This window comes from Nycticebus coucang, chromosome 2, assembly GCF_027406575.1.
Source record: "Nycticebus coucang isolate mNycCou1 chromosome 2, mNycCou1.pri, whole genome shotgun sequence".
Taxonomy (NCBI): Eukaryota; Metazoa; Chordata; class Mammalia; order Primates; family Lorisidae; genus Nycticebus; species Nycticebus coucang.
In genome coordinates this window covers 98,136,597-98,155,154 of record NC_069781.1, presented here as the reverse complement: position 1 = coordinate 98,155,154, position 18,558 = coordinate 98,136,597, and the positions used below count along the sequence as shown (strand labels likewise).

Sequence of the window (18,558 nt, the reverse complement as noted above, 5' to 3'; positions counted from 1 at the left end):
GTCCTAGTGGTTCTGCCCCCGTAGGTCAGTTGGCGCTTACTCCAGGGTGCTCACAAAATTTTTTCTTTCATCTTGTCTTTGGACAGGTTCATTACATTGTGTCTTGGAGAGGCTCTGTTTGAGTTGAGATGACCTGTGGTTCGATATCCATCTTAAAGGAGTGTCTCAGGGTCTTTAGTAAAACTTGGGAAGGTTTCATTTATGATAGTCTCCATTAGGACTTCCATTCCTTTTGGACAAACTTCTTCCCCTTCAGGAATACCTATTATTTGTATCTTTCATTGCTTCATGGAGTCTTGTAATTCTCTATGCACCTGTTCTCCTTTCTCTCTTCTTTTCTGCATCTTTACATACCTGGGGTAACTTGAAAATTTTATCCTCTAGCTCTGAGGTTCTTTCTTCTCCACAGTCTAACCTATTTTTGATACTTTCCACTGCATCTTTACATTCTCTGATTGTCTCCTTCATTCCTTAAGCTCCACCATATCCTTTCTACACATCTCTCATCCAGCTTTTGGTTCTGTCTTTGTATTTTCTCATCCATTTCTTTTATTGTCTTTATTCTTTATAGGTGAAGTCTTCTGTAGTAGCTACCTCCTGGTCCTTTGGCAGGTGGTTCTCTGTTTTGGTTTTTCATGTTGCCTGAATTTTTCTGTTGGTTCCTCCTCACGTGTTGTTTCTTCTTGTTTATCTCCTTGTTCTCTTTTTTCCTTCTCATTTCCTCCTTTGCTTCAAATTATCTTGTCTCAGAGCTTAGGTCTTGAAGTGGGCTTAGCCTGCGCAAAGCCAAACTCTTCCTCGTTGCCAAAAAAACAGGAGTCCTTGCTCTAATGACAATATGTTGCAACATGTTGATGGATAGTAGGTGGTGGTGTGTGTTTTTTAGGAAATGGAGAACACAGCCACAACCTCTGTGGTTTTTATTGCTAACTTAGTTGCCTTCACTAATCACCTGATTGTTTCCTTAGCATTCAGACCCTGCTGGGTTAGGATCTTAAAAGATCACAAGAGGGCCAGATGCAGTGGCTCATGCTTGTAATCTTCGCACTCTGGGAAGCTGAGGTGGGTGCATTAAGTGAGCTCATGGGTTTGAGACCAGCCTGAACAAGAGTGACACCTTTTTCTTTAAAAATAGCTGGGCATTGTGGTGAGTGCCTGTAGTCCCAGCTACTTGGGAGGCCGAGGCAAGAGAATCACTTAAACCCAAGAGTTTGAAGTTGCTGTGAGCTATGATGACATGATACTCTTATCAAGGGTGACAAAGTAAGACTCTGTCTCAAACAAACAAACAAAAAAAGTCATAAGAATCCTTCGGGGGCAGGTCTCACAGTGCCCCTTAACTCCAGTTCCCGTAGGGTGTGGGAGTCCCTCAACCTGTCCCAAAAGTGGACTTCTGGTCCTGGCAGGTGGAATCAAGACAGCTGTGCTTTAGGCCCCTGCTAAGACTTCTCATGACCTTCAACATAATTATTTGAGTGACCCTTTATTTTCTGTTTTGTCTTAGCACTAATGTTCAGAGGGAAGGTGGTTTTGTTATCTGTGCGCAGTGGAAATTTAACGCATATAATTCAGAGATGTGAAGTATATTCATATTGTTATACAAAGGAGTCTAGAACTTTTTCATCCTGCAATACTGAGACTATACCCATTAAACACCAAGTCCTTCTTTCCCCTCTGCCACACTGAACAACTTCCTTTCTACTTTTGTTTCTATTATTTTGATTACTTCAGGTACTTTACATAAATAGTATCATATAATATTTGACTTTTTGTAATTGACTTATATTTTCACTTAGCATCATGTTGCTGAGGTTCAGGGGTGTTGTGGTGTGTGTCATAATTCCATTTTTAAAGACTGCATAATATTCCAGCATATGTATACATGTATACCACATTTGCTTTTCTGTTTCTCCATCTATGGTTACTTGGATTGATTTCACTTCTTGGCTATTATGAATAATGCTTTAGTGAACACAGTGTTGCACATGTCTCTTGGGGATCCTGTGTTGAATTCTTTTGTGTTTATGTCCAAAAATGAGATTACATGATGGTACAGCAATCCTTTGTCTTTTTAGTTGTGCAAGGTTTTTCCAACAGTGGCAGGAATTGGGAGGCATGTGAATCTGATTCCACTGTGTAGGTCTCTAGTTCCCTTCCTGTTCTCTGCCTCCACCCCCACTCTTGTGGAGTTTACAAACACCTCTGTGGATAATTTCTCCCTGAGAGATGAATTTTACACGTATTTTCACCATGACCTCTTATCTGTTGCCTCAGGAAATGTTCTGTATGCTCAGATCTCTGAAAACAAATGCCAGGTTTATGTGGTGAGGTGTCATTTCTGGGTATGCACCCCTGCGTTCATATCATCTAACCCCCAGCGCTGTTGCTTCCTATAAGCCTTCTCTCTGTCCAGGCCCGAGAAAGAATGAAGGCTGCATGGAAAGGTCCTCAAGGAAGTGGGAGGCAGAGGAAGAGGGGATGGCGTGGTTCTCACCATCCACTGCTAACCAGTAATATGTCTCCATGTCTAGGGAAGAGTGAAGTATTTCCAAACTTTGTTGATGGGGACACAGTATGAAATTTTCCTAGTGTGACCCAGCACACATGTGCTGCCTGTGTATTCACTATGTAACACTTAACCTGTATGATGTATTCCAGTGTTTCATATTCTGTTCCCTGCTTTTTCAGGCTTTTGCCTGTTTTTATCATTGAGTGCAGTCCCCTAAATTGTTGTCCTGCTCTTACTTGTAGCAATGTGGCAAGTAGAAGAACTTCCTTTCTGGAGCATGCCCATCAGAGCTGAAATTTGCTTTTCCTATTAAAAAACAGGTAATCTTGAGCAGCTTAAGCAGTCTGTGCCTTGCTGTCCTGTCTCCTGAGGTGGGACAACATACACCTGTTGGAAGAGTCAGTGAGCACGTAGATGGGACATGCCTAGCAAAGCCTCTGGCATAGGATGATTCCTCAGTGCACACTGGCCAGTGGTTATACCTAACCGACGCTTGCTCTCCTTACTTTTTACTTCTCTTTATTGTTATTTTGAGTCTTGGCTGGCTTCTGCCCTTGTGCCCTTGTCTTGACTTTCTCAACTCAATGTGACTATGTGTAAAATCCTCCATTCCTTCCTAAGCTTGTTGACTGTTGACAGCAGGATGGCCCGAAGTTAAAATGCATCATGTGGCCTCATTAGCCAAGGCCCCTGGGTGTATTCCATTTCCTTTCTTCTTTTGGCCAGCCTGGCATTTGCTGTTTACATTCTGATTAAGGACATTTGGTGTGAGGTTGCAGATCCAGCCTTGCAGGTGCCCTGTGTGCTGCTGTCTGGGGCGGGGATGGGAGGGTGGGTAAGAAACCGGGCCTGGGGCCTTTCATGGAGGAGCCACAGTTTTCTTGGGCTGGAACAGGGCCAGGGATCCATTTACTCCTTTCTCAGGGTACAGACTGGTGGCTGGAAAGCAAATCTTTAAACAGGTATGTTCCTTTTCAGATGTAGACATTGGATAGTCAAACCAGACAGTTGACTGTCCGGCTTCTTCACTGTCTGCTGCTCTGGGTTGAGGGGTGGTGGTGGTGGTTCTTTTCCCTTATTTCCCACTTGTATTTACTTTGTTTTTATCTTCCTTGCAGGCAGTTTTGGTGAATAATATCACCACAAGTGAGAGGCTTATCAGAGTCCTGCAAGGTAAGTTCCACTCTCCTAATGTACCCCAGGCCCTGGCCTTCCAGGAGCAGTGGGGTGCCTTATAAGTAGTTGAGCAATCTTTAGTCTATTCTTTTTGCTGTACTGATCTCCTTGAAAGGCTTTCCCTTTAAAAAATATTACTGAATAATACATTGCAAGCTGTTATGTACAGAAGAATCCAGATTCTTATTTATGAATATCTTAAGTATTATATATGATATGTACAATTTGTTTTATATACATATACACCAAGGTATGTATGTGTGCTTGTGGCATATTCAGAGTGTGCCAAAGAGATATATACACATTTTAAGAAAAGAAAAAACTGTATTAAAATTGTAATACTTAATATATACTGATAACAAAAGATGGGTACAGGTCACGTGGAGCACCTCTTGTAATTGCAGAAGTCCAGTGTGACTTGAGTATTACAAAGTTAATAGTTTTTTTCTTTCTTAAAAAATATGTATACATTGTTTTGGTTTCCTCTGTATATGAACTGTTTGCATTGGGTCACCTTGAATTTAGATTTCCTTCATGAAACTTATAAAAACTGTCAGCCTCCTTTGATTCCATTTCTTTGGTCCTCTGACTCTGTTGTCAGCTGGGATTTTTGTTAAATTTTCAGTACTTTTTATTTGAAACTGAAACTCGGCTTAGTTATTTAGAAACTTAAGTATGTTTGGGACAATATGGGTATTATCAGTCTACTTCCTAATTGTAAATTTTATGAAATCTAAATTCCAATCAAGACTTTCTAGTGAAAATTTAACAATGAAATTGAGATGTGCTGTAATTGTCAAATACACATCCCAAAGACTCAGTATGACAAAATAATTTAAAATATCTCTATCATAATTTTTATGGTCATTATATGTTGACATATTTTGTATTGTTTGGGTTCAATATTAAAACATTACATTTTAAAAATGTGGTTACCAAGAAATTAAAAATTCCCTCCGTGGCTTGTATTATGGTTCTGTTGGACAGCACTAGTTTAAACTTACAGCTCCAAATCAGGTTCTAAGACCATTAACAGGTCTTAGGTGAAAAGAGGTTGCTTTATCAAATTTGTTTTGGGGACAAAGAAATTATCTGACTATAGGGGGTGCTTCTCAGAGTTGGTGTCTGCTGCTGAAACTGGTCAGGCCAAGGGCAGGGATATGGCTGCAGCCTTTTCTCTGCTTCTTGTTTTCCATGGCTGTAATTATGTGGATTTGACACATAGTAAACTATACAGAGTGTACAAACTCTGACATATGTATACATGTCACATAACCACTGCCAAAGTCAGGGTAGTGAACATCTCATCATCCTTAAAAGCTTGTCTGTGCACCCTGGGTAATCTTCCTATCGTACCCCCAGGCAGCCTCTGGCCTGCTTTCTGTCCTTACAGATGAGTTTGCATTTTAATAATTGTGTATGAAATCAGATCATTTTGGACTGGCTTCTTATACTCAATATAATTTTAAAAATACATTTTTTAGAGACAGGGTTTCACACTGTCTCCCAGGCTGGAGTGCAGTGGTATAGTCATGGCTCACTGCAGCCTTAAACTTCTGGACTTAAGTGATCCTTCTGCTTCAGTTTCCTGAGTAGCTGGGACTGCAGGTGTGGGTCACTACGCCTGGCTAAGTTTTAAAAACATTTTTATGAAGACATGAGATCTTGCTGTGTTGCCCAGACTGGTCTTGAACTCCTGGCCTCAAGTGATCCTCCTGCCTTGGCCTCCCAAAGTGCTGGGCTTAACAGGTGTAAGCCACCAGGCTAAGCCTAGAATAATTGTTTGGAGATTTATCCATGTTGTTATGGGTATCAGTAGTTCATTTCTTTCTTTTTTTGATTCATACTTAGATTATGGCATCTATTAAAGTTAGGCTTATTGAAGTATAATTCATACTATAATGTTAGCCTTTATAGTGTAAAGGCTTATAGTGTTGAATAAGTCTGACTAGGAATCTTACAGACCACTGGGGTTGGCACACCCCAGCAGACCCCCATTTCCCAGCCCTTGATAGTCAGTCCTCCCCCTACTTGGGCCTCAGGCAGCCATGAAGATGTTCTGAATTGCTCCAGCTTTGTCTTCTAGAAAATGTCATATAGATGCTTTTGAGATTGGTCCCTCTTGTTGTGTGTAGTAGTAGTTTATGGAATCCTTCAGTTTTATTTCATTTTACTCCCCTTTCTCCCTCCTGGAGCCTTATAGGTCACGTTTTGGGAGGACAGACCTGAGGGCACGCCAACCTCTGCTCCTGCCCATCTGTCACCGGCTGTGCCCTGGCTGTTAGGTCTGCCTGCTCTGGTGTCACCCTCTGTAGCTGCTCCTCCTCCCACCACAGCTTGGCCCTTTGGCAGCTGCTGTTCGTTCCTACAGAGCTTCTGTGAACCGAGTGGTTGTGGTCGAGTGGATGGGCTGATGCATTTCCCCAAACGAAGCTGCTGAATCCCTTATAAGAGGTTTGGGTGATTAAATGAGCACAGGGCCTTGGAGGAAAGTGCAGTAGGAGGAACATGCTGCCAGGTAGCCTGACAAACTAAGACGGGTCCTGCAGAAGTGGCCGCTTATCGGCCCAGATGCCCAAATCAGTGTTTTATAGACAGAGGGTTAAGTCTGCTGGGGCTGAGGGACACAGTGGTATGTATAGCTCTTTGGGACAGCTCAGGGCTTACGATATAGAAGTTCCTAATGCATATTAAGGGTTGAAGGAGGATTTTTTTTGGTTTTTGTCTTTTTTAAGATAGAGTCTCACTCTGCCACCCTGGTTAGTGTGCCGTGGCATCATTATATCTTACAGCAACCTCAAACTCATGGACTCAGAAGATCCTCTGGGACCTTATAGGCTCCTGTTCCAATGCCCAGCTAGTGTTTCCATTTTTAGTAGAGAGAGAGGGTCTCACTCTTTGTTCACACTGGTCTCTAACTCATGAGCTCAGATGCTGTCCACCAGTCTCGGCCTCCGTGAGTGCCAAAGAGGAGATTTAAAAGAGAGATTTGGAGAAGAATCAGGATGCAGCTTCCTTTAGGATTGCTGGTCTCTCAAGGTCGAGTGGACTGGGCCCCTATGACCCAGCCCTCATGTGACTCTCCGAGGCTGGGCTATAGAGGTTACTAAGAAAGGACCGTATTCTTGGTCTTCTCTGTCCTCTCCTTAGTCCCTGTGTGTCCTTGCCCTTTGTGTTCTGATGTGTGCGTCTGCCTTTGTCATGTTAGGCATGACAGCCATGCCAGTGACCTGAACAATTCCTTGTCCTCCTCTTGGCTTAGACCAGTTAAAGACCCTGCAGAGGAATTACAGCAGGCTGCAGCAGGATGTCCTCCAGTTTCAGAAGAACCAGACCAACCTGGAGAGGAAGTTCTCCTATGACCTGTAAGTGTGTCTCAGAGCCAAGTGCACATGCCTTGGGAGGCTTGTGAGTTGTAAGACAAGGGCAGCAGACAGAGAAATCACCTCTGCTGGCTCTTCCTCTGACAGAGCGTACATCTGGTCACATGGGGCCCTATGAGAAAGGAACAGTCTAAGACATATGTCTTTTAAAAATTGTGCATTTTGTTTTGTAAGTGTCAGCAGTGCTTTGGAAAGCCATAAGTAAGTGTTAGCTGGTGGACCCCTAATACAAAATAAATAAGAAAGGTACATACATACAAACACACACACACAGGGTGGTTCTCAGCAGGAAATGAAGTACTTGTCTAGGCACCTGTAGCTCAAGCGGCTAGGGCACTAGCCACATAACTCCAGAGGTGGCAGGTTCAAGCCCAGCTTGGGCCTGCCAAACAGCAATGACAACTACAGCCAAAAAAATAGCCGGGTGTTGTGGCGGGTGCCTGTAGTCCCAGCTACTTGGGAGGCTGAGGCAGGAGAATCACTTATGCCCAAAGAGTTTGAGGTTGCTGGGAGCTGTGACATTATATCACTCTACAGAGGGTGACATAGTGAGACTCTGTCTCAAAAAAAAAGGAAATGAAGTACTCAGCATGCTTTAAAACATAATGTAACCTAAAAGTCTATAAAGTGCAGGTGTTCCCAGGCTAGGCATGGTGGCTCACCCTGCCTAGCACTCAAGGTGGCTGAGGCAGGTGGATTGCCTGAGCTCACAGGTTCTAGACCAGCCTGAGCCAGAGTGAGACCCCGTTTCTTAAAATAGCCAGGCATTGTGGTGGGTGCCTGTAGTTGCAGCTACTCAGGAGGCTGAGGCAAGAGAATCGCTTGAGCCCAAGAGTTTGAGGTTACTGTGAGCTGTGACGCCATGGCATTGTACCAAGGGTGACAAAGTGAGACTCTGTCTCCAAAAAAAGTGTTCCCAAAGCGCTCTGGTGTGAGCTGAATCAAATTCATAGAGTAAAAAAAATTTTGGCAAAATATGAATATGATTTATTACAAGGTGGTGGCATTTGGGGCATTTCCTTGAGATTTTTCAGTGTTTTTCCATATTTCTGTGGTGAGAATGGAGTACTTTTATAATTATAACAAAGCAATAAACTTTTAGAAAGCAAGCCAACTCCCTTGGGAAGATAGTAAATAACAATTTACAAGGTAGAAAGTAAGGTTAGTCTATTTATTTCCCTCCCTTTTTTTTCTCATAAAAGCAATATTACAATATAATTAAAGAATGGGAAGTTTGGGATTCAGAGAGAACTCTCCCCTCCCCTCCCCTATGACCCAGCCCTCATGTGACTGTTTTTCCCTTTGGCTGACTTCTCTGGAGTCCATGCCCAATTTTTTATGATTTTTTTTCTTTTTTTAATAGACAGAGTCTGGCTCTGTCTCCCAGGCTAGAGAGCAGTGGCCTCCTCCTAGGTCACTGTAGCTTCAAACTGCTGGGCTCAAACAGTTGTCCTGCCTCAGCCTCCCAGAGAGTTGGGGCTGCAGATGCACACCACCACACTTGGCTAAAGCTGATCCTTCACCACTGCTGGCCTCAAGGTGATCCTTCTGCCTTGACTTCCCAAAGTGCCATGATTATAGGCATGGGCCATCATGCCTGTCTAAGAATTTTTAACATAATTGTAGTTACCATAAAATTTTTTTAAGTATTTTTTACTTACTTCCTTTACATATTTCTTTTTATCACAAAAACTTCATTTTTCAAAATAAAATAGACATGTCTCCCAAGTAATGACTATAGATGGACAATAGCTTCTTTTATTTTTAACTTTTTTTTTTTTTTGAGACTCACTCTGTTACCCTGGGTAGAGTGCTATGGCATCATAGCTCACAGCAACTTGAAACTCTTGGGCTCTAGCAATCCACTTGGCCTCCTGAGTAGCTGGGATTACAGGTGCCAGCTACACCTGGCTGGTTTTTCTATTTTTAGTAGAGATGGGCTGGAGGAGGTTGCATCTTGCTTTGCTCAGGCTGGTCTTGAACTTCTGAACTCAGGGCAATTCACCTGCCTTGGTCTCCCAGAGTGCTAGGATTCTAGATGTGAGCCACTTAACCCAGCCCATTTTAATTTTTTAATTAAAATTTTTATTACTTTCTTTACATATAAAAATCCATATAGCTCCAAATTGTTTTCTCTTTTAAAAATTATTTTGCCTTATTTCCTTCTAAAAGAGACTCAACTGTAGGTTTAGCTTGCTATCAGTTGTAAATTGACAAATTGTTTTGTGAAAGAATTTTAGACATCTACATGGCCACTTCTTCTCAAAAGCTTCAATCTTGCCACCAGGAGATCTTTGGCAGTGTTTAGAGACATTTTTGTTGCTCACAACTCAGTGGAATGCTGCTGAACATCCTATGATGCCCAAGACAGCTCCCCCATCCACAATGAAGTTTTATCTGGCCCAAAACGTCTGTAAGATCAAGGTTGAGACACCCTGAGTTAGGCCAATAATCAAAGAATTGCATTCAGACAAAAATGTTGAATTATTCATCCTTAAAAGACCCCTTAATAACAGTGCGTCTCTTCCATTACTTGATATACAAAAAGCCATTGAGGGCCTCACTTGATTAATGTTGACCCAGAAGATTTTGAACTAGCTGGAAATCATCCAGGGCCCAGTGGCAGGGAAGGAAGCACTGCTTTGTACTTACGGGAGTGAGTTTTAGGGCAGTGAGTGAACAGCTCCCACCTGGCTGGGTGTACATGTGGGATGCACTCCTTTTTCTCATAACAGATTGACATCTAGATTAAAAGCTCTTTCTGGCTGACTCCTCTATTTCACAAACTGTACCTAAGACCCTGTACTAGTTACAGATGCTTCCTGGGAGTGATGTTCGTGAAATGTTGGAAGCCAGAAAGAGCTAGTTACTCTTAACTTTCTTGTCATTATAAACACTTTTCTTTTCTTTTTTTGTAGAGACAGAGTCTCACTGTACCACCCTCGGGTAGAGTGCCGTGGCGTCACACGGCTCACAGCAACCTCTAACTCTTGGGCTTACGAGATTCTCTTGCCTCAGCCTCCCGAGCAGCTGGGACTACAGGCGCCTGCCACAACGCCCGGCTATTTTTTTTGTTGTTGTTGCAGTTTGGCCGGGGCTGGCATATGGGGCCGGTGCCCTACTCACTGAGCCACAGGCGCCGCCCGCCATTATAAACACTTTTCAAGAATTTGATAAAAGCTGTGAACACTTTGTTAACAAATTTATAAATGGACACACACATATAAAGTTGTGTGTTCAATTTGTGGAACTTCACAGAACCCTTGAAACATAGCTGCACACCTCCATTAAAACATCCTGCCTAGTCTCATCCTTTTTTATAGAAGGCAGGACTAAGATTGAAAGGCAAGGCTTCCTGATGTACAAGTTAGGGTTCTTTCCCCAGATTCAGTCAGCACACATCCCATTTCTTACTCCTACACCTATGGCAGACATCACGAAGCAATCACTGCACTAGATCCAAACATAGCCTTTCATTCTTTCTCCCCAGAGCACTTATGGTCAGCACATGAGATGGACTGTTGGTCATCTCATCTCCATGCTGTGAGGAAACAGGGTTTACAAATGTTGATACTGGAGCATACTAGTCATACTCTGACCATCTATATCCTGGATGATTAATCACCACCTTGATAGACTCCTGTACTGAGCACATTCTGTTAATGGTACTCCGGCCATTAATTACACAGTTAGAATAATCACTAATGGTCAAGTCCTGAACGTTTATCCAGTTTAGCTCTTGTAAATGCTGGGACATTTATCATATATGCATGTAAGAAAAAACGAAAGTAAGGTCTTCAGGGAGTAAGACTTGTGATAGCTGGCATGACCCTGTCTCAGATTTTGAGCTCTGTATTCAGATTGTTCTGCTTACTGGTGTGGAGCTGGGATAGGGAATAAGGCTCAGAGCTCTTTTGGTAGGGCTGGGAGCAGGTGAAACCAGTACTTCCCTTTTGTAGGTTTAAAGTTCAGGGATAGCAAATGACCTGCTCGTTTAGTCCTTCTCTTTTCTGGCTCTGTTTAAAGCTCCTTTGTACTAGTCTACAACCTGTGGCTTATATGTTTGTGAGAATTTTATTTAAATGAATTTTTCACTTTATTTTGCAGCTGTCCAAGGTCAGGAACTATGCATTTCGTTATTTCTAAAGCACCTGATAGCCTTTGTGTGTGTGGTACATTGTGACCCAGTGGTGCTTTGAATTGAAGGGTATATTCCAAGGGTTAGAGATTTAGTGTTAGTACTCAAACTTGGCTCCGAAATGGCTGCAACTCAGAAAAGACTGGCTGTGTGGTGGAGAGTCCTGCATAGGCAGGAAGCCTTGATTCTGACTTCCAGTTTTAGCCTCCACAGTTTCTCTGTCTATGACTCTGGATGACAATCCAGTCATCCTTGAGCTTCCCTATTTATAAAATAAGTAGGTGATGCTTGCAATTACTTCATAGCTCTGATGCTTGTTAAAATATTCTTAAGATAAATTCTAGGCAGAAAGCTGAAGTGATCCTTCAAAGTATCATCCAACAGCACTCCTTTTGGGACAACTGGGTATCCTCCAGTTCAGTTCAATTTTGATACTACCAAGAATTAGTGCAGACCCCATAAGTTGTGGAGCTCTATTCCACAAGACTGCTCCCAGCTCAGATGCCAGCAACAAGTCCTAGCTGTCCTCCATCCACTATCACTTCTGCCCATCTGGCTCAAAATTAGAGTGATCCACCACCCCCTGAGGTGTGATACTTTGCCAGAATGACTCAGAATTCAGGTGAGCTAATACTTACCATATGACAGAACAGCCGCTTGGTAGATACTCATAAGGTAAGTGGGATAGGGGGCGGCCAGCAGGACCTTCTGTCCCATGAAGTCAGGGTTCTACCTTTCCGATGTATCTGTGTTCACCAGTCAGGAAGCTCACTGACCTTCATGGCCCAAAGTTTTTATGTGGGTTTCATTATATAAGTTTGGTTGATTAAATCAGTGGCCTTGTAATTGAACTCAATCTCCTGTCCCTCTTCCTTCCTCAGAGCTCAAAGTTACAACCTTCCAGTCACCTGATTGATTTTCTGTCAGGTCCCATCCCAAAACAACCACCTAACACCCTCTCCCTGCTGCACCCCCATGAGTCACCTCATTAGCATAAATTTTGCTTGGTCCTGAGGAGCTGGTTATGAATATCAAGACACTCTTACCAGCAAATTCCAAGAGTTTTGGAATCTCTGTATCAGTAGCCAGGAACAAAGACCAATGTACACTAGAACCATCTCCCTACAGGGACCACCTCCTTAAGTTGGCCTAATTTTCATAAACTAGACATAAACTCCATGTACATATCAGTACTAGGCCTGCTGAGTTCCTTGTGTTGACTGTCTCCATATGTTGACCAGTTTGTTACCCTTGGATGGTCAACTTATAGAGGATCTAATATATATATATATATATATATATATATATATAGTTCTATAGATTGTGAGTATGTTATTCTATAGATTGTATGTTAAATTTCTTGTTATTTATTTGTTTTTAAGAGACTGGAGTCTTTCTACGTTGCCTGGGCTGGTCTTGAATTCCTGGGCTTAAGAAATCCTCCTGCCTCCTGAGTAGATGGGACTACAGGTGCCTACCACCATGCTTGGCTTAAAAATAGTTTTTTTTTCCTAATCAATAAAGTTCACCTGTTTTTAGAACAATGTGACAAATTTTTTGTGAGTTTTGGTTAACTATGGTTTTTTGTTTTTTTTTTGGTCATTTAATGGTTTGAAACACACATATAACCTTATCTTAATTGCCCTCTTCAGATAAAGGGCCTGAAGCAGGAGAAGGATGGCCTGTTGTCTCTTACTAAAGAGGATTTCTCAGTCCAACAGAGACACACCCATAGATATTTGTCCCTTCTTTTGCTTTCTTTCACCAAGGAGCCAGTGCATCAATCAGATGAAGGAGGTGAAGGAGCAATGTGAGGAACAAATAGAAGAAGTCACCAAAAAGGGAAATGAGGCTGTAGTTTCCAGAGACCTGAGTGAAAAAAAAGACCCAAGTCAGCAGGTAACTTTGGGGATTTTCTGCCAAGGATTTCTAGGAGGTATTCCCACCAATCACCCTCCCTCCGTCTACCTCCCCTCTCCCTCCCCTCCCTCCCCCCTTCCCCATATTCTTAGGTTATAACTGGGTTATAGATTTCCTGTGAAAGCCATAAATTAGTTTCATAGTAGGGCTGAGTACATTGGATACTTTTTCTTCCATTCTTGAGATACTTTACTAACAATATGTTCCATCTCCATCCATGTAAACATGAAAGACGTAAAGTCTCCATCTTTCTTTAAGGCTGCATAATATTCTATACTGTACATATACCACAATTTATTAATCCATTCGTCGATCGATGGGCACTTGGGCTTTTTCCATGACTTAGCAATTATGAATTGGGCTGCAATAAACATTCTGGTACAAATTTCTTTGTTACGATATGATTTTTGGTCTTCTGGGTATATACCTAGTAGAGGAATTATAGGATTGAATGGCAGATCTATTTTTCAATCTCTAAGTGTTCTCCAAACATCTTTCCAAAAGGAATGTATTAATTTGCATTCCCACCAGCAGTGTAGAAGTGTTCCCTTTTCTCCACATCCAGGCCAACATCTCTAGTCTTGGGATTTTGTGATATGAGCTAATCCTACTGGAGTTAGATGAGATCTCAAAGTGGTTTTGATTTGCATTTCTCTAATGATTAAAGATGAAGAGCATTTTTTCATATGTCTGTAGGCTGTGTACCTGTCTTCTTCAGAGAAGTTTCTCTTCAAGTCCCTTGCCCAGCCTGCGATGGGATCACTTGTTCTTTTCTTGCTTATACGTCTGAGTTCTCTGTGGATTCTGGTTATTAAACCTTTGTCGGAGACATAACCTGCAAATATCTTCTCCCATTCTGAGGACTGTTTGCTTGCTTTACTTACTGTGTTCTTGGCTGTGCAGAAGCTTTTTAGTTTGATCAGGTCTCAGTAGTGTATTTTGGAAGCTGCTTCAATTGCCCAGGGGGTCCTCCTCATAAAATAGTTGCCTTGACCGATTTCTTCAAGAGTTTTCACTGCCCTCTCTTCTAGTATTTTTATAGTCTCATGCCTTAAGTTTAAATCTTTAATCCAGTGAGAGTCTATCTTACTTAATGGTGAAAGGTATGGGTCCAGTTTCAGTCTTCTACAGGTTGCCAGCCAGTTCACCCAGCACCATTTATTAAACAGGGAATCTTTCCCCCACTGAATGATTTTAATTGACTTGTGAAAGATCAAATAACGGTAAGTAGCTGGATTCATCTCTTGGTTCTCTATTCTGTTCCAGACATCTACTTCTCTGTTTTTGTGCCAGTACCATCCTGTTTTGATCACTATCAATTTATAGTATAGTCTGAGGTCTGGTAGCATGATTCTTCCTGCTTTGTTTTTATTTCTGAGTAATGTCTTGGCTATTCGAGTTTTTTTCTGATTTTATATAAAATGAAGTATTATTTTTTTCAAGATCTTTAAAGTATGACAGTGGAACTTTAATAGGGATTGCATTAAAATTGTATATTGCTTTGGGTAGTATGGACATTTTAATAATGTTGATTCTTCCCAGCCATGAGCATGGTATGTTTTTCCATTTGTTAACATTTTCAGCTATTTCTTTTCTTAGAGTTTCATAGTTCTCTTTATAGAGATCTTTCACGTCCTTTGTTAGATAAACTCCCAAATACTTCATCTTCTTTGGCACTACCGTGAATGGAATAGAGTCCTTAACTGTTTTTCAGCTTGACTATTGTTGGTATATATAAAGGCTACCGATTTATGAATGTTGATTTTGTAACCTCAGACACTGCTGTATTCCTTGATCACTTCTACAAGTTTTGTAGTAGAATCCCTGGTGTTTTCCTGATATACAATCATATCATCTGCGAGGAGCGAAAATTTGATTTCTTCTGACCCTATGTGGATACCCTTGATTGCCTTTTCTTCGCTAATTGTGGTGGCTAAAACTTCCATTACAGTGTTAAAGAGCAGTGGAGATAATAGGCAGCCTTGTCTGGTTCCTGATCAGAGTGGAAATGATTTCAATTTAACTCAATTCAATATGATATTAGTTGTGGGTTTGCTGTAGATGGCCTCTATCAGTTTAAGAAATGTCCCTTCTAAACCAATTTTCTTAAGTGTTCTGATCATGAAGGGATGCTGGATATTATCAAAAGCTTTTTCTGCATCCATGAGAGAATCATATGGTCTTTGGTTTTTAATTTGTTTATATGCTAAGTTATACTTATAGATTAACGTATATTGAACCAGCCTTGAGACCCTGGGATAAAACCAACTTGGTCATGATGTATAATTTGTTTGATGTGTTGCTGGATTCTGTTTGTTAGGATCTTGTTGAATATTTTTGCATCTATATTCATTAGTGATATTGGTCTATAATTTTCTTTTCTTGTTGGGTCTTTTCCTGGTTTGCGGATCAGGGAGATGTTTGCTTCATAGAACGTGTTTGGTAGTCTTCCTTCTTTTTCTATATTTTGGAAGAGGTTAGAAATATAGGTACTAGTTCTTCTTTAAATGTTTGGTAGAATTCTGACATAAAGGAATCTGGTCCCGGGCTTTTGTTTTTAGGGAGATTTTGTATGGTTAATGCTATTTCCGAACTTGATATGGGCCTGTTCAACATTTCCACTTGATTCTGGCTAAGTCATGGAAGGTGACGTGCTTCCAAGTATTGGTCAATTTCCTTCAGATTTTCATATTTCTGAGAATAAAGTTTCTTGTAATATTCATTAAGGATTGTTTAATTTCTGGGGAGTCTGTTGTTATTTCGTCTTTGTTATTTCTGATTGATGAGATTAGAGATTTTACTCTTTTTTTCCTGGTTGGGTTAGCCAAAGGTTTATCTATTTTATTGACCTTTTCAAAAAACCAACTTTTTGATTTATTGATCTGTTGTATAATCCTTTTGTTTTCAATTTCATTTATTTCTGCTCTAATTTTGATTATTTCTTTTCTTCTACTGGGTTTGGGATTGGAATGTTCTTTCTTTTCCAGTTGCTTGAGATGTCCCATTAAGTTGTTAACTTCTTCTCTTTCCGTTCTCTTGAGGAAGGCTTGCAGTGCTATAAATTTCCCTCTTAGGACTGCCTTTGCAGTATTCCAGAGGTTCTGATTAAGTCGTGTCTTCATTGTGGTTTTGTTCCAAAAATTTGGCAATTTCCTTCTTAATCTCATCTCTGACCCAACTATCATTCAGCATAAGGTTATTTTAACTTATATGTTTTTGTATGAGTATGCAGAGTCCTGTTGTTACTGAGTTCAACTTTTTTTTTTTTGTTGCAGTTTGGCCCGGGCTGGGTTTGAACCCGCCACCCTTGGCAATATGGGACCGGCGCCCTACTCACTGAGCCACAGGCGCCGCCCTGAGTTCAACTTTTATTCCATGGTGGTCTGACAAGATGCAAGGAATAATTTCTATTCCTTTAAATTTACTGAGGTTAGACTTGTGACCTAAGATGTGATCGATTTTGGAGTATGTTCCATGGGCTGATGAGAAGTATGTTTATTCAGTTTTGTTGGGATGAAATGTTCTGTAGATGTCTGCTAAATCCAAATGTTGGATGGTTAGGTTTAATTCTAAAATTTCTTTGCTCAGCTTCTTATTGGAGGACCCATCGAACACTGCCAAAGGAGTGTTGAAATCTGCTACTGTTATGGAGCTGGAGGAAATCAAGTTGCTCATGTCTGTTAGAGTTTCTCTTATAAATTGAGGTTCATTCTGATTGGGTGCATAGATATTAATAATTGAAATCTCATCATATTAAGTATTACCCTTAACAAATATGAAGTGACCATTCTTATCCTTCCTTACTTATGTTTGTTTAAAGTCTATTGTATCTGCAAATAGAATTGCAACACCTGCTTTTTTCTGGTTACCATTTGCCTGAAATATGGATTACCATCCTTTCGCCCTGAGTCTATATTTATCTTTTAAGGTAAGATGGTGACTCTTATATGTAGCAAATATCTGGACTGAGTTTTTGTATCTAGTCAGCCAACCTGTGCCTCTTTAGAGGACAGTTTAAGCCATTCACATTAATGGAGAATATTGATAAGTCTGGTAAAATTTGGGATATTGAGTTTTTTGAAAGTCCAGTGGACATTTTTAATTCTTTCGCCACTGTGGAAGTTGGAGTTTGATCAAAAATTTCTGAGTGAGTTTACTTTTGTGGTAGAGGATTGAGCTGGTCATTATGGAGGATAGGTCTGAGAATATCCTGAAAAGCTCATTTATTTATGGCAAATTTCTTCAACATATGAATGTCAGTAAAGTATTTCATTTTTCCATCCTAAATGAAACTCAGTTTAGCTGGATACAGGGTCCGGGGTTGAAAGTTATTTTGCTTTAGGAGATTAAAAGTCGATGACCAGCCTCTTCTGGCTTGAAAAGTTTCAGCAGAGAGATCTGCGGTCATTCTAATGTTCTTCCCTTTGTAGGTAATGGATTTCTTACATCTGGCTGCTTTCAGAATTTTCTCCTTCATATTAATTTTACTGAAGTTAATTATGATATTGCTGGGGGATGTCTTATTGGGATTGAGTCGTGCTGGGATTCTGAAACTGTCTGCTATCTGAATTTCAGAATCTCTTGGCATGTCTGGAAAATTCTGTTTCCTAATTTCATGGAGAATGGCCTCTGTGCCTTGCAAGGCCACTTCATCACTTTCAGGGATTCCAATGAGGCAGATATTAGCCTTCTTCGAATTATCCCAGAGCTCTCTGAGAGAATGATCCCTTTTTGCTCTCCATTTCTCTTCCTCTTTGAGAGTTTGGGACGTTCAAGGGCTTTGTTTTAAATGTCAGAAATCCTTTCTTCTGCTTGCACCACTCTATTACTGAGGGATTCTACTGTATTTTTCAGATCTTTGAGGGCTGCAAATTCTTGCTTCAGTGAGTCAAAGTCTTTGGTGGTTTTGTCTTTAAATTCGTTAAATTCTTGAGACAACTTTTGAATTTCTCCTCGAATTTCTAATTCTGACTTTTTAATTGCTCCTCAAATTTCTACTTCCAAATTTTTACTCCATTCTATTCCTTGTTTGCAATCCAAATTCTGAATTCGATTTCTGACATCTCGGCAAGCTGTTTATGAATGGGATCTTCAGTTACATCTGCCATATCTTTCCTTGGGGGGTTTGATTTATTCTGGTTATTCATGTTACCAGAGTTTTTCCGCTGATTCCGCCCCATGATTGCTTTACACCGTTTGATTTTTCTCCTGGAGCTTTGTCGAGGACCTGTACAGTGCTATGGCCTGAGAAACTGGGGACCTTTTGATGTGGTGGGGCTAAGTGGTTCTGTCTTGTTTTCAGCTGGTCTCTGTTCGACCCTAGTGAAATAGTTACTCTGGGTTGAAGTCTCAGCTGTGGAGAAGTACCAGCAATTAAAGTCACCCTGCCCCCCACAGTCAACAGTTGGAAAAGGAAAATCAAACCTTCGTAC

The 18,558-nt window shown here is 41.0% G+C and overlaps 1 protein-coding gene across 1 annotated transcript in view; it reads left to right on the top strand.

Annotated features, from left to right (window-relative positions):
* GOLM1 (golgi membrane protein 1) overlaps positions 1-18,558 on the top strand; it is an 85,417-nt gene that overhangs the window by 43,669 nt on the left and 23,190 nt on the right. The window contains exons 4-6 of the mRNA XM_053576921.1: positions 3,628-3,682; positions 6,948-7,050; positions 12,976-13,105. Of these exons, the coding sequence (XP_053432896.1) occupies positions 3,628-3,682; positions 6,948-7,050; positions 12,976-13,105 (288 nt within the window). The remainder of the gene's footprint in view (positions 1-3,627; positions 3,683-6,947; positions 7,051-12,975; positions 13,106-18,558) is intronic.